Genomic DNA, 16,271 nt, shown 5'->3' on the forward strand with positions numbered 1-16,271 from the left:
TTTATTTTAAATATTTGGCATCTTGGGTTTAAACATATATTTGCACAAAGTTCAGTTCTGTAACAATCACATTAACTACAGACCAAGCTGAATGTAATAATAATGTCCAGTAAAGAGGAAAATGGACCACTTTTTAACAACTGCTGCTATGTGCCTGCAGATCATACTATTTTCATGCTGCACAAGAAACACTTTCATTTCCATGCCTGATTATTTTCTCTATCATATATGCTGCATTTTTGCTAAAATCCCCATTTGTTTCCCATTTTGTTCGCTGTCAACATGACCAAATCTTAATCCTTTCCCACTGTAGGGCTTTAAAAGATTTACAATGCTGATCTGTCTTTGCCAGCTTGCTGCAGGACAGTTGTCATATCTGCCTGCTGCTTCAGATCAAGGTTCAAAGAAATAAATTTCCTCTTAATGTGTCACCAACCAAGTTTTTGGACAAGGAGATATGAGTAGGTAGGTCTGTTGATAACACTAAAGGTCCAATCTGACATTCTTTATACACAACTTCCAGAAAAGTTAATGGGAATTCATTATCAGGCTCTTTAGACATAAAATTTTGATATCTACAGTTAAAAGATCATACTATAAGCGCAAAGTATAATGAGAAGCGAGCCAGGTGATCTGTAGCCACAAAGTTTTCTGCAGCATTATCAATATAGGAAAATCCCTCAAGGAGGAGGAAAAAACAAAACAAAAAGGAAACAAGGGACATCCCAATTTTAGTGTCTCCTCTTAATACCTTGGTTCAAGTAATCTTTTACTTTTCAGCAGATACTAATCTGGATACAGCTTCATATACATTTCAAGTAAACATAGTTCTGACTCGCTGGAATGACTATACTGCCCCAAATTTGCCGTATTTTCCTTTCTGTCCTCACTTTTTTAATTTTGTTGTTAGGACAACACAGCCGAACAAATATTATTGTCATAACTGGCACTGGCCAATTTTAGGATTTGTTTGCACCTCTCCATTACACACTGAACCTGCATACCTTCACTCCTGTGCATAAACCCACCGAGACTAAGTGTAGTAACAAAGGTTGGCAGAATTGGGCAATTCATTTGTATGCCCTGTCAACATCCTGGTTCACACCTCGAGGACCCATATTCATAAACCATTATGTGTTAGACCTAGAAAGCTATTTACATATTTTCCAGATGTTGTTGTGAAGATGTAACAGCAGTTTCCTCTGGTAGGTTCCAGAATTTTTTCTCCTTTATACTTGGCAGGCACCCCAAAACAAATACACAAACACAGCTACCCCAAATGCAGTCTGAAATGGAGACCATTTCAGAACTTGGCATCATTTATTGTACTTGGTTATTTTTTCTTATCCAAAGCACAGTCCTAACATTTCTCCAAACATTTAAATCATTTGGTTTTTACCCTACAAGAATTTCACCCATTCCCACTTGCACTTATATATGCTAAAATGAACGGGAGATAATAGAACTTGGCAATACATTGTATTTTCCTCACCCACAGCACAACCTATAGTTTTGCAAAACTTGGTATGCTTGAATGGAGTGGTTAGAATGCCAGGCATTCCAAGTGGTGTTCTAAATGCGAGACAAAAATAATTTGCATTAATCTACCCAGGTACAATACCAATTCAAATACGTAATGCTGAACAAAATGGGCCAAATTCAGCCACGGTGTGAGTGGAACTGTGCCCACTTATCTCAGGCTGAATTTGGACCATTGTACACTATAATTTTGTAATTCCTTTTTTCATACGAAATACATTACTGGTTTGTAGTATTTAATCAAAAATCTCATGAGCATAGCAAGACGTGGGATGGACTAGATGACCTAATTGGTCTTTCCATCTCTAATGTCTATGAGTCTGGACTTTAAACTCCCTTCCCTGGTTTAGAGGCAGCTTAATATTCACCTTTCACTGTTTGCCAATACTTTCTCCCAGGACAATTGTGATTTGTGCTGAGGGCAAGAAGTTAGGAAAATTCAAAAGTGTGGAACTGATTCAGCTAGTAAAAAAAGAACATAATGAAACATTACCTAATTGTTTTGTAATGTTTTTACGCAATATCCAAAATTGGGCTTGGAAAGAACTTCATCTGAATAGAGGAATAAACACAGCCCAATTCTTGGATGAGCACTGTAATGTACAGTCTTCTTGAATGATATGGGGACTTTCATTTCCCCCCATAATTACTGTAGGCCAAGGATGTATATTCAGAAAGGGATGCCATTTGAATGACACAATGGAGGAAATATTTGCCCAAGAACTTTAGCATGGAAATAAAAATGATCTGATGTCCTAATCTTTCAAAATGTAATATTGTTTCCTGTTTTTGTTATGCTAAAAGAGAAACATTACATTGTGTCATCCACTTACCCAGGATAGACATGGATGTTGTCCCTAGCTCTGTTTGCCAGAAGCTGGGAATGAGCAACATGGGATGAATCACTTGATGATTACCTGTGCTGTTCATTCCCTCTGGGGCACCTGGCATTGGCCAATGTCGGAAGACAGGATACTGGGCTAGATGGACCTTTGGTCTGACCCAGTATGGCCGTTCTTATGTTCTTATGAAATAATACATTGTATCTTTTCTATTGAATACGTAATTGAACTATAAAAAGGGACCATTTTAATAAAAATCAATAATCTTGCTTTGTGCTCTTAACACCGAATAAACATTTGAGACATTTTACCGTCCTTTAGGATTTCATATCACAGCAAATACACAAGCCACAAATGGCTATTTTTTCAGGTAGCTACATGCACATGCAATTTAGGTTCTAGCTGCCTATGAGCATTTAGTGGATTTGCTCTCAATTCTACAGCATGCGAAAATACTCCTTCAAAAAGGCATCATCCCAGTTTATGCCTAAAACATTCAGTAGCAAATTCTATGCAGTAATCCTGAATGAGAATTTAAACTTTTTTTTGGGGGGGGGGGGGGGTGTCCCTGTGTTTACAGATGTGCTAAGCTCAGTAAACTAAGCTTGGGCTTTCCCTTACTGCACATGACTACCCAGGGCACACTTTACCCTTCCACACACTGGCATGGGAGGGGGATTTTGAGATGTCACAAAGGATAACTTTTCCTTCCATAGCCTGAGCATCCCTCCTGTTTTCCCTTTACTCCCCTTACCCTCAAGACCCTGCACCCTGCCTACAATCCTCCCAGGAGATCTAGATTCAGCTCTCTCCAGGGCCTGTAGTACTGCTCCCAAATCAGCAAGAGAGGAGAGCTGCCAAGCAAAGTGATGTTCTTATAAATGCACTACAGCTCACAGAGTGTCCTGCAGTTAGCGTGCAGCATTTAACCATTAGGACATAGGTCTGGCTCCCAACAAAGATATCTTTTATTTAGCTTATTAAGCTAAACAGAGAGCATGCAACATAACTAATCAAACATGTCAGATATGGGCCACACTGTTTATATGGTCAAGATCAATCTATTTTTCCCTAGGGAAAGCTCATTATTATGTTCTCAACGGATATGGTGCTGAGCCATAGAATATGCATCAGGTGTCTTTCTGAAATGGAACTTCCAGCTATGCCTAAATATGTATTTATGAGACTAACTTCAGGTTTGAAAATGTTTGAAACCTTGTATTTGCAGCCAGAGGAAAGGTGAGGGCAGTCTGACCAAACACTATATGTGGGTAGAAATGAAGTCCCACTATAAGCAGAACTAACCAGTTCCCACTTCTGTAGGAGATGTGGGTGTGTTACTTGTAGTTAATGATTATGCATTCTGCCCTTGCAGGCATCTTGCCAACTTCTGAGATGAACTTATGAATTCATTCACTGAGGTACTGGCACATGAGAAGTGAATATTTTTTTCCAACGTGTAAGGAATCTGCATACATCTCATGGGTGTCAGATAAGTGGGAGGGATTTACGTTCTATTTAGCAGCACCATCCACTCCTGGCCCAAATGTCACCAGCTGCCAGAAGAGTTCTTCTGTGTATGTGTTCCTCTGTATATATGTAGAAACTTCTGAATGCTACTTTGTGAAAAGTGCTAATAACCCAGGGATGTTAGCTAAGAGGGAGAAGACATTGTACTCTTAACTCATTCACATAACATATTAGCTATTAACAGCATTTTGCTTCTTGAAAAATTAAAAAAATGCATTAACTTACAATCACTTCCAGTTTTCCCTGAACATCATGTGACTTGATAACCCAATTGACAGACTTTTTACACTTGAGGATAAGTATGAGGTCCCTGACAAGCATGACGTCTGGTTGAGATGGTCTAATGTCAATGATTATATCCACCTGGAAAGCACTGTATGTGGAAAATAAAGGCAAAGTAAGACCAGAATGCCAGAAATTTTCAGCTATCAAACTTCTTCCAGTCCATCATGATTCCAGTGTCTGGCCAGCTGATTAAAATCCTGGAGATCATCCCAGGCAACACAACATGTGCAAAACAGATTGTTACTTCACACACACTAAAATGATTTTACATAACAGAATCAAGTGCTTTTTCAGACTAATAATTATTGTTCAATATTTTATCTCTTATTTACAAAAAGTTTTTGTTACTTGTTCCAGCTGTTATTTAAGGTAGATTAAACTGAACCACTAGTAGTTTGCTTTATACAATATTTTTTTCCTCATTTCAACAAAACGACTCTTAAATATACAGTTATTTCAGTTTTCCATGGGTATAGATATATTAAAGATCAAAAGATCACCCCATCGTACCAAAAACCAAAATAAACTAGGCAGGTTCAGCAACACAAAAAAGTACAAATAATGTGTTTTAGTAATATATCTGCTCTTAAAATTTTGCATGCGTTGTAGAATTATTATACTATCGTGTTTACTTTCCAATACTTCTGGATATATAGTTATTTAAAAAAAAAAAAAAACAACACAGACATCCAACCTACTGATTGCTGGAAAATTGAGGAATACAATCCAGATTTTTAACAGCACAGTAAAATAAGTAGAGCAAGTGGATTTTACCCAGCAATAACATTTCCTCATGCAGAATATAAATTCAACAGAAAATCTTCATTTCCATCATGATTTTACCAAGTCGTAGACCATAAAAGTATGCTTGTTGCCAATTAATGGGCCTCAACTAAACTTTGCATTTTGATTTAATATCTCAGGGCCTTTGTCTTATCTCCTGTAGTTATGCACATGTCCCTCTTAGTTCCTGTTGGTTTCAACATGGGCAGCATCTGGGCATATAACAGGATTGAGGCAGGTACTGAATTAGTACACTTCTTTTTTAATCCTAAATTTTACTAGTACATTTAAACTAAGAAACATTTGCAGTTTAAACATTTGAAAAGTAAACTCCCATTATGCACTTTCAGCCAAAACCAAGACCCAGAGCTCCAGCCAAGCAGAAGGCTGTAAGTGGGTATCTCCACAGGAGACCAGTGGTGGCAGTGATGAAAAGGAACTGCTCTATAGAAGCTATGCTTCACCACAATGGCTGAAGTAGCCCTTTACTGTCCCAGCTCATGCCATGCAGCAGCAAATCCATGGGCCCTACCCTGCCCTGCTTCTGTCATGACCCCACCCTCCCTCAAACTCCCAGGCACTGCTATTTAAGGAACTCCTGCCGAGCTGGGTTCAGCAACATGCTGGGTGTGTGCATCCCCTGTGTAGCCCTCTCCCAACCGAACTCCTTTGTATAATTGAGGTGTACCAATTCCACTGCCCAGGAGCTGGATTTGCTCTTAATGCAATTATGACAAAATTGGGTAACCCTTAGAGATCTACCTGGTCTCTTTGGTAAGCAGACATTAGTCTCTTTCCATTATCTTTGAGGAATACACACTTCTACTGGTGCCTGTGGAAAAGCTGCACTGCTATGCTGAAAGTGAAATACAGATTTTATGTACAATAACAATACTTAGCACCTATATAGGACTCTACAGGTGGGATTTTCAAAAATGCTCCACATTGGCCTAACTCTGCTTCCATTGAAATCAAGCAGAGATTTACCATTGACTCCACTGAGACCAGTTAGGCTACAAGTTAGTACTCTTTCAAAAAAAAACCAAAAAAAACCCCACAACCCACACCCCAAAACTTTCCATACATCTTCATGGCATTTTAGCTAAGCTTAATACCCTTGACAGCAATACTGTGAGGAAAACTAAGTCACAGAGGTTAAATGATTTGGCAAGTCATTGATAGTGCCGAGATTACAATTTGGGAGTGCTCGCTACCAGATGATGCTCACTTCTTTGTGCCAGCTGGCTCCTCTTGAACACTTCAGGCCAGACTCTGCCACCCTTACTCTGTGAGTAGTCCCACAACTTGAATAGGAGTTCTGCCTGCAGAACAATGGCAGTATATGGCCCACGGGAACTACACTTTACTTTTATAGTCCAAACAGGAAAATGAATGTATCATTTTGAGGCATCAATCCAGGGTCCTGCTCCAATATCCTTCTTGTACTAAATATCGCAGATTTCTACCTAATTTAAAGCAGAACAGGTCTGATTCTTCAACTCTTTCTTATAATGACCAAGAAGTCCCATTGATTTCATTATTGACAGATACTAGGATTTTTACTTTAGTTATCTAATCCTCACAAGTTTACTTTATAACTTAATTTGTGGACACTTTACCTGTAGGGATTGGAATTTGGAGTGATTAATTCAATTATATGAACCTCTCTTTCTTGGTCTGTGGCAGACATAAGGCACCCCTCCGCTGTCTTTGGTTGTAGATATCCCGCAAGGTAATTCAGAGAGAGGAAATTCTTTTCTATGTTGCATGTGGGAGGAAAAACTTGATCTGGGGGAAAAAAAGTATACACATATGCACTGATATATATGTATATACCCGACCCAACACACACACACTCCACTTAAATGCAACACTTCCTTGTAATCCTGATATAAGTATACTTACTTGCGTAAGTATGGATGATACACCAACAATCTTGAAAAAAAATGGTGTTACTGTTCTAACAATATAGGACATCTCTGAAGCAAAAGCTATAAATCATTTATAATTGATAGTTTCCATTTACAACACACAGACATCTGAAAACAGGTGTAGTAAATTACAGGTGTAGTAAAGGTGATAGCTGAAAAATGATGGGTATAGTAAACTTTCTTCAGAATGAATAAAAGTACAGTTAATCTGGTGCACTGTGTTTAAAAAAATATTTCTTCTGAATGTAATTCACAAAAAATATTTAAAAGGGATACCTTCAACTAGGGTGACCAGATGTCCCGATTTTATAGGGACAGTCCTGATATTCAGGGCTTTTTCTTATATAGGCGCCTATTACCCCCCACCCCCATCCCGATTTTTCACATATGCTATCTGGTCACCCTACTTTCAACATAAAAGCTAGACTTCCTTCCTTCTGAATTTTTTTTAGTCATTAGTCATAACATCCAAGGTTAATATAAGTGGAAGAGATCAGATATTTTCTCTCTCTATTTTCAGTTTTCTTACTTTGTGTGTTTGACCATATTCTGTATATAGTCAGTTTAATTGTTTTCTTTATATACCCATTTCCCTTGTTTGTATACCTTTCATACAGCAAGAGGGAAAACTGATTATAAAGTCACAACAGATAGGTTCAACGGCAAATGTGGTATCTGAAACTACTATACTTTATTTTATTTTTCTTTAATACTGCTGAGATTTCATGTTGATGGTGGCCCTTTGAGTCTGTGATGCAAAACAACAGAAGCAATAGTTTTTGGGGCCAGATTTTTAAATAGGGCCTGTAAAATTGCATTCAAAATACCAGTATTTCCATAATAATACTTTGCATTTCTGTAGGGCCTTCCATCCAAGGAATTGAAAGTGCTTTAACATAAGAATTAATCTTCACAATATGCTGTGAAGCAGTTATCCTCATTTTAGCGATGGAGACACTGTGGCACAGAGGTTTTAAGTGACATGTCCAAGGTCATACAAGAAGTCAGTGGCAAGGACAGAAATAAAAACCCCAAACTCCTATCTATCCCTTTGCTCTAACCACAAGATTATCCTTCCAAAATCAGTAGCATGATGAACAGCTACTTAGTTTTCATGAGCAAACTCAGGATATGGTACAGTCAAAATTGCACAACAGACTTAAACTGAGCTAAGACCACTTGTAACATCTGGTTCTCTACGTTATGGCTGACACATCATCCTTCAAGTGACGTCTAGTTTGGTACATAACTTCATATAGAGACTCCTGCAATCCCTAGGCATAGTGCAACCAGCTAAGATGGCTCCTTTTCCCAACTCTGCACAAAACGGTCTTTGAATACTCACTTTGCTTCCTCCTCTAGATAATCTTTCTATCAAAACTATATGAGACTACAATTATGCAAGCTGCCCAACAGAGCACTCCCCTAACATCTGTTATGTGCCCGGCCAGATGAGCCCTGAATGCAGCTGCAATTCTGCCAACTCCTCCCATGTAGCAGAGGATGGAAAATGATCTGTACTGAACTCAAATAAATGATATTTAACCCTCAGCAGCAGCACTGTAATACATTTCATGCCATAAAATAATTGCCTCTCAGTAGGTCATGGATGATCACCACATGCTTTATATCATTAGCCACCGCAAAGAGCTTGATTCCTGTTCCTGGCATCTTCATTAAGCGTTTCTAGAATTTTCAATCAATCAGTCTGTTTCTCCGGCTGCCACTGGTACTGAGACTCCTCACACTGGGCCTCTTCTCGATAGTACACTCTCCCTCTGCTCTTCATTTTAACTCTCTCTCACTGGCTATTTGACGTATACGTGTAGTTTTTCTTTTTCCTCCTCATAAAAACTGTTTACTCTTGCCACTGCTAATTTCCAAGACACTGATTGTAACAGAAGATAAAAGGAACCCCATTCTGTCTGCCCTTGGTCATTACTTTCTAGTTTATGAATTTTCTAGTTGTTTGAGAGGGGGAGTTTAAGGTTTTAATAATCTATTTAATTGGTGTTTTATGGAGTGGTTGGTTTACGGCCTCTCCACCTTCCTGTAATCTCCAGACAATAATACTATGGAATTTGCTGTAAAATATGCATGGAAGAATACATGATAGGGTATCTGGTCAGAATATACAGATGCCTTGAAACACAATTTGCCAAAGTGTACCCACTGGAGTTCTGCAATGTAGCTGGCAGATGCTTCATCTTCAGAGCCTGCCAGATTGCTTGGATTAAGGTGAAATATTGTACATTGGGACCTGTAGTTTCTGTGGGCAGTGTGACGTTGTGCAGTCTATATGGTTTTATAAAAACTTGATAATAAGTCAATATAATGTAACTGGGATAGTTTTAGAGAAAATATGGTAATAAGTGAATATAACGTAACTGGGATATGCTTCATGCAAAAGGTCTCTTGTAAGGTATCATTACAAAGCTTATAATCTACTGAGTATGATCATCTGATTTGTATAAATGTACTACTCTTGTATCTAAAACTAGAAATATAAAATGTAACTCTGAGGGCCTATTGTAATTATGTAAAGTGTGGGCCATTAATGATGGTTTGGAATCTTGATGACTCCCATTAATCAGGACCATTGTCTGCACATGGTTGTGTTTACCTGTTAGTCTTCCTGTATATGTGTGTGCTGGCAAGTGGGCAATGAAGTCTTGCAGTGACATGTGATCATGTCACCTGAACTGGAATCGGTCTTTAACCTGGTGCTTTTCCAGTGAGGGAGGGTGGAAACCCAGAGAGACAAAGGGTTCCCACCTTATGCAAAAGATATATAAAGGGGTGGAAGAGAACAGAGAGGGAGAGGAGCCATCATGAAGAATCCCCTAGCTACCACCTGAGCTGGAACAAGAGCTGTACCAGGGGAAAGAATTGTGCCCAGGCCTGGAAGGTGTCCAGTCTGAGAAAAACTTACTAAAGCATCTCTGAGGGTGAGATTATCTGTATTCAGTTTGATTAGACATAGATTTGCGCATTTTATTTTATTTTGCTTGGTGACTTACTTTGTTCTGTCTGTTACTACTTGGAGCCACTTAAATCCTACTGTCTGTATTTAATAAAATCACTTTTTATTTAGTAATTTACTCAGAGTATGTATTAATACCTGGGGGAGCAAACAACTGTGCATATCTCTCTATCAGTGTTATAGAGGGCGAACAATTTATGAGTTTGCCCTGCATAAGCTTTATGCAGGGTAAAACGGATTTATTTGGGTTTAGACCCCATTGGGAGTTGGGCATCTGAGTGCTAAAGACAAGCACACTTCTGGGAGCTGTTTTCAGGTAAACTTGCAGCTTTGGGGCAAGTGATTCAGACCCTGGGTCTGTGTTGGAGCCAGACGGGAGTGTCTGGCTCAGCCAGACAGGGTGCTGGAGTCCTGAGCTGGCAAGGAAAACAGGAGCAGGGGTAGTCTTTGCACATCGGGTGGCAGCTCCCACGGGGGTTTCTGTGATCCAACCTGTCACAGGCAGCACTTCCATTTTAAAGATAAGGGAGGCTGCATTCTGCTACATTCTGTATGAACTGGGTGTTACCCTTGGGTTCTTGGCCAATGTGACCTTAAATTGGACACAGTTTAGTGCTCCTCACTTAAGAGCATTAGGAGCCTTTCCATGATAAACCACTGTTTAGAATTCAGCTGTAAAAATTCCGTCCAACTGGAACTTGCCTTTCAAAGTCTAAGTCTGGTATAAGGGAGAGGTTTGGGATTTCAGCCCAGGAGTAAGCAGAGGAATCTCTCTGTCACTCATGTTGGTGGTCTAACTCATTTCTTTGCACACTGTTATTCCAGAATGTTGAAGAGAGCACAGAAGTCTCAGCTTTAAAATGGTACCAAGGAGAATTTAAAACTACTGTGGAGATTTTGTTCCCCAGCAGGGAGGAGTTTGGAGGGCTCCTCAAAAGGTGGGGTGAGAAAGGGGCAGGCCAGGGAGAAGAGAGGTGAATGTGATTTCAAGTAGTAACCCCAAAACTATTAAAACAATTCAGTACAAAATTCTGTAGATTAATTAGCAAAAGCTTGAATATTAACTCAGTGAAATATATAAAGCAGTAATCCTGCAAACCATGTGGTATAGCACCACTTTATACCCACCACACCTATCACTGACAAAGAAATTAACTACAGGGCAGGTACCCAAATATTTATGGAGCTTATACTCACAGGATTTCTGAACTAAACAACCAAGCCATCAACTGCAGTAAATGGTTGGAGGAACAATTAGTATCTACAGTAATAGCATGCAACAGGCTATTTGTTAACTGATGCTAACCAAACTTGGGCCCCGTCCTACACAGAAGTTTCAGCACCTGCACCAGCAATGTCTGATTACATTTTATCCCATAAGCATTTTGTACAGTCTGTGTCCTAAAACATACATGTTTTATCATAATAGGTTATCCTAACTTTTGCAGGACAAAGAATTGCTGTCATCACATCTGTATCAATAACATCCTTTTAAATATCATTAAAGGGATTTCTCCTTGTGTGTGCCTGGCTGAGGTCTTGTATTGAGAATAGTTCCACTGACAGGTCCCTCAAACAGAATCCAGTCTCACTCTCTGAACTCTGATAACAGTGATCAGACTGTTCTCCACTTCAGTTCTTTTCTGAGTCCCTCTTCATTTTACATAGTAACACCGTTTCACATATATTTCCTTGGCCCAGGATTTCAGTGCAGTCTGTCTAATGTTCTGATTATGCCCATCCATCTGATCTCTAATCAGCCAGTTCCATTATATCCTTGAGGTATGGCATCCCCATGATTTGTATGCTCCTAGCCCTGACCTGGTTTGCTAGATTTCCACTTCCTTTCAGCAGCCATTCCTTGCTTCACCAGTGTTTTCTTAGAACAGCAAAGTTAGAAGTGATTTTGTCCTTGGAAAGAGCTTTCTTCTTCAGGTGCCAGTCTTTTCCCCGCCCATGAACTGAATTTTCTGTTCAAGTTTATTCACAGTTAGGGCCTGAGCCTCGAAAGAGCTGAGCTCTTCCTGGACCAGATTCTGCCTCCTTTACTCATGCTGAGTAGTACCATGCTATGTGAAGTCCTTTTGAAATCAGGTACTACCCAACACAGGTATAGGTGACACGCATGCTCGGGGTTCTGCTGATCGCCATATTTGGGGTCGGGAAGGAATTTTCCTCCAGGGTAGATTGGCAGAGGCCCTGGAGGTTTTTCACCTTCCTCCGCAGCATGGGGCAGGGGTCGCTTGCTGGAGGATTCTCTGCGACTTGAAGTCTTTAAATCATGATTTGGGGACTTCAACAGCTGAGTCAAGGGAGAGAATTATTCCAGGAGTGGGTGGGTCAGCTTTTGTGGCCTGCATCATGCGGGAGGTCAGACTAGATGATCATAATGGTCCCTTCTGACCTTAAAGTCTATGAGTCTATGAGACACAATCAGGTGCCCTAATTCATGCCAAGCACAACTGACTCTCACTGGAGCCAGTGGAAGTGGAGGGTGCTTAGCACTTTACAGGAGCCAATCATCAGCTTGCAGGCTGGGCTCTGGGCAGCCTAACCTTTATTTCAAAAGCCTGAAACCTCTCATTCAGTGTATGTTGCATTTTGGCCAATTCAGTATTTTGTTTCTCAGCAATTCCCTTATTAAACTTGCAGGGAGGGATACTGCAAAGAGATACTGTGTGCAATCTTCTTGCCATTTGACTGCTGTGGTACATACTCTGAAGAAATCTGATTTTTCACTCTTCTGCCCATTTGAGGACTCAAGTCTCAACTTGCCAGGAGTTAAAAGACGTTTGAATCTAAAACCCAAATAGGGGTTACAGTTCAACTTGTTTGTAGAAACTCCTTGAAAAAGTGTCGATCTTGGTTGCTTGCCAAGCCCCATCTCGTGTGGTTATTCCTAGTTGAATTGTGGTGTTCAACATTTTTTTAGCTGTAGCAAGCTTCTTATATATTTAACTGCTTATCTGATTGGAGACTTGCAGATCAGCCTACAAAATTCAGTCCGATTTTTGAAGTATCTAATTAATCGTTCATCTCTACAGCATACAGACAACTACCACTAACGTACATATGTTCCAAGAACAGCAATGAAGGCAGTTCAGTTTAATAAACTAATAAATATATTTCTGAATGACCCTCTGGCATTAAAGTCTTAAGACTGGTGCCAAGTAGAAAAGAAATCAAACGGGGGAATCCCTGCAGAAATTTGGCAGGTTTTGGATAAAACCAACAGGCATGTTCTGATTTGCGGGGGCAAGACTCATGCTTCAGGAAATAAAGTGATCACATGCAGGCACTTGGGAAAGCATGTTTTCTCCACATAGTCTTGTGTAACTGGCTAGGCGAATAACGCAGCAGTTTCGTCTTCTCCAGCATTACTGCAGGAGCACTGCTGAATTAGGCAGCCCACTGGTTCTGGTAAATGCTATATTTCTAATACTTGCTGGAGTTCGCTAAAATTTCCCACTGATTTCTACTGTTCCCAGTCATAGTACCGTAAGGAGCCTCATATTGCTGGATAATATTCTGTGCCAGTTTTACAATACCTGGGCACTAACAGTTGTGCTGAAGCCTTCACTTTGAATCTCTGGACTGTGCTCAGGCTGTATCTCAATATTATTTACACTGTGTTTTGGTACCAACATTGTTTTGATCTACAACTCTGATTATGCCTTCAGAGCACTAAATAAAGAGAGAGTTGCAGCAAGTTAGTGAATGACTCTTGACTTTTTCTGATGCCAAATATGCATGCAGAATACACTGGAACCCTCCACCTATCCTCCAGCCTGCATGAAAATGGTCTCTCCCTGGAAAGCTGCACTCAGTAACTCCCCACCCTCTTTGTGAAGATGTAGGGCATTATGGCCAGACAGCACAAAAAGGCTTTCAACTGCCATTGTAAGTGGTGAGAATTTCCTGATGGGCTAACTGAATGGGTACATGCAGTAAGTATACTGCAGGTCAGCACCATATAGCAACTCTCCTGAACTGACTAACTCTCAGAGTGCATTCAGAAAAAAGGCAGCTGGAGAAAAGAGTTCACATTCTTTTAATTCAGGCTGAATCCTTGAGGCTACAAAGTACACGTGTCCAAGTTGGGGGCTACTTATCTTTCAAAATGGTAGAAGGGAACAATTCTTTGTGCAAAGCACTCTAGTCCCTGTCCATTTCTTGGATTAAAGCAATAAACAGAGAAAAAGCTCAGTGACTTTCTGGCTAGCAAAAATAAATCCCACTCAGCCTCAGTTTCTGAGGATCAGTCCTTTCAATGAAGAGTACAGGCTACCTGATTAGTCAGCACGATTCATTTACCCTTTTAGAAAATGCGACTTCTTAAATATTTGACTCCTCTAATGGATTCTGGGCAAAATTTCCAAACTTGGCTGCCTAAAATAAGGCATCAGAATCCCTACATAGGAACCTAACTCCATGGCCTGATATTCAGACTTGTTGTTCCCCTCCCCCCACATGCCCCTTAACCATGTCTCCATTCTAAAATATTGAGCATTATATTTCATTATTAAGACACAGAACGTAAAATATAAACTATAATGCACCTCATTCTCACCATCCTGCTATAATGCCCTCCCTGTTCTGTTTAAAAAATATCCTTACCTTCTCCCACTTTGATGTAAATGTTTCTCGATATTTTGAGTTCAGTGAAAGACGTGACTGCTCGATATTCCTTTTGGGCCCACTGTAACAGATGTTCATTTCCCTGAGGGAAAGGCTTTTCCTCGGTTTCTGTTGCCAAGGAGAAATTTCCCTTCTCAAATTGAACAATGGAACCTGGAGATACCTGATGGGAACAAAAACGTATTTTTAATATGACACATTTACCTAGTACATAAGTATAATTTTTTTTAAAAAGCCATTTAATCTGTCACACAGAAATCTGTTCATTGCAAGTGATGAAGTGACATTTGCCACCACTGCTCTTAACTTAAACTTTGCATGTTTTAAAATCTGCTTAACAGACAATTTTTAAAAACTGTTTAGACAACATGTAATCATTTTAAATATCACATGATCAGAAAGAACACAAGGTCATGCTTGTCCAGGTTAGCCGAAGATAATGACTGAAAGCCTCACCAGAGGAGAATACCTTATTTTATTAAAGAAAAACTCATTTTGTTGCTTTCTTGACAGGAGCATGTGTCTGGAGGCTTGAAATGTCTGGTCCAAAATGTAAGAGGAATCATACACCTTTAGAAAAGAGCTTACAAATACACTACACTATCTGAGGCCCTGATGGGCAACCTAACATCTCACTCATAACCACTTTAAAAATAATGAAAACTGAGGAATAGTGCATGTCACTATAATGAGGATATGTGCAAAAGACTTGGGATATTCAAATATGTCGGCTGCAGAAACAGAACAGAGTGAAATGAAGAATGAGAGCCAAATAATTCTTAGTCGTGTCATGGTAAGGCCAAGCAACCCCAAGGACTTTGGTGGAGTAGCAATGGAGTCAATCTGGAGCAGGTGAGATCAGAGGGCCAGATTCTCCCCTACACTGGACTGCTTTCTGCCATACTGGTGGTGAAAAGCAGCCCTAAATCCAGCATTACAGCCCAAGGAAGATCATCCCAGTCCAGGGGGATCGTCTGGTGGCACAGAAGGCTGTCATATTGATCCGTTGGGGCTGGCCACTGGCAGCTAGTGTAATTTAGAGCATCTGTAGGTGGTTCTAATGTACATGTTTGGACTGGATCAGCGCACAGCTGGCTCAGGATTCGAGGAGCTCAAAGCAGCTAAAAGTCATCAATCCTAGACTGTATTTTGTGCTCGTTCAATGTGACTGATGATTGGGGCCTGATATCTGCTCCACATGGTCTAGCAATGTTGGTCCTTCAAGTCCTGGTTTCAGCAGAGTCTATCCAGTCAAGTCTAATGAGAACAAGAAAGGGGGTAGGGGGGAATACAGGAAGATTGATAACTTTTCTTTCATGTTGTGATATCTCAGTTCAAAAAGGATTACAGCCTAGGAAATTTCCTTCTGTGGGAAAGCAGGAAACTCTCTGATGCTGGAGCAGAGCAAAGCAATGATAAGGGGAAAGAGAGAGATTTAAGATTTCTTCAGACTGTATATTTTCCATAGCAGTATGAAAAATGTTTGCAAGGATTTTGCAAAACTCAAGTCCTGTTATACCCTAGATAATTAAATCAACAGGCCATTGGTCCAAATAATCTGTTCTGAATGAATTAGAAAACACTTTGCTGAATTAATCCCAGAAGACCTAGACATGTCTTATAACAACACTGGATGTATGGCTATGCATAAAGCTGAGCTGCAATTACATTTAAACAAAGATTTAGATGGTGGCAGTATGATCAAGCCCCAGCCTGGGAGGGAGATGGTGACTCCAGAAG

General features: G+C 40.0%; 1 protein-coding gene across 1 annotated transcript in view; it reads right to left on the bottom strand.

Annotated features, from left to right (window-relative positions):
• The window catches only part of TGFBR3 (transforming growth factor beta receptor 3), a 146,331-nt gene that overhangs the window by 32,695 nt on the left and 97,365 nt on the right, over positions 1-16,271 (bottom strand). The window contains exons 4-6 of the mRNA XM_065409551.1: positions 14,511-14,694; positions 6,599-6,767; positions 4,137-4,284 (exon numbers count right to left, since the gene is read on the bottom strand). Of these exons, the coding sequence (XP_065265623.1) occupies positions 4,137-4,284; positions 6,599-6,767; positions 14,511-14,694 (501 nt within the window). The remainder of the gene's footprint in view (positions 1-4,136; positions 4,285-6,598; positions 6,768-14,510; positions 14,695-16,271) is intronic.

This window comes from Emys orbicularis, chromosome 8 (assembly GCF_028017835.1).
Source record: "Emys orbicularis isolate rEmyOrb1 chromosome 8, rEmyOrb1.hap1, whole genome shotgun sequence".
Classification (NCBI taxonomy): Eukaryota; Metazoa; Chordata; order Testudines; family Emydidae; genus Emys; species Emys orbicularis.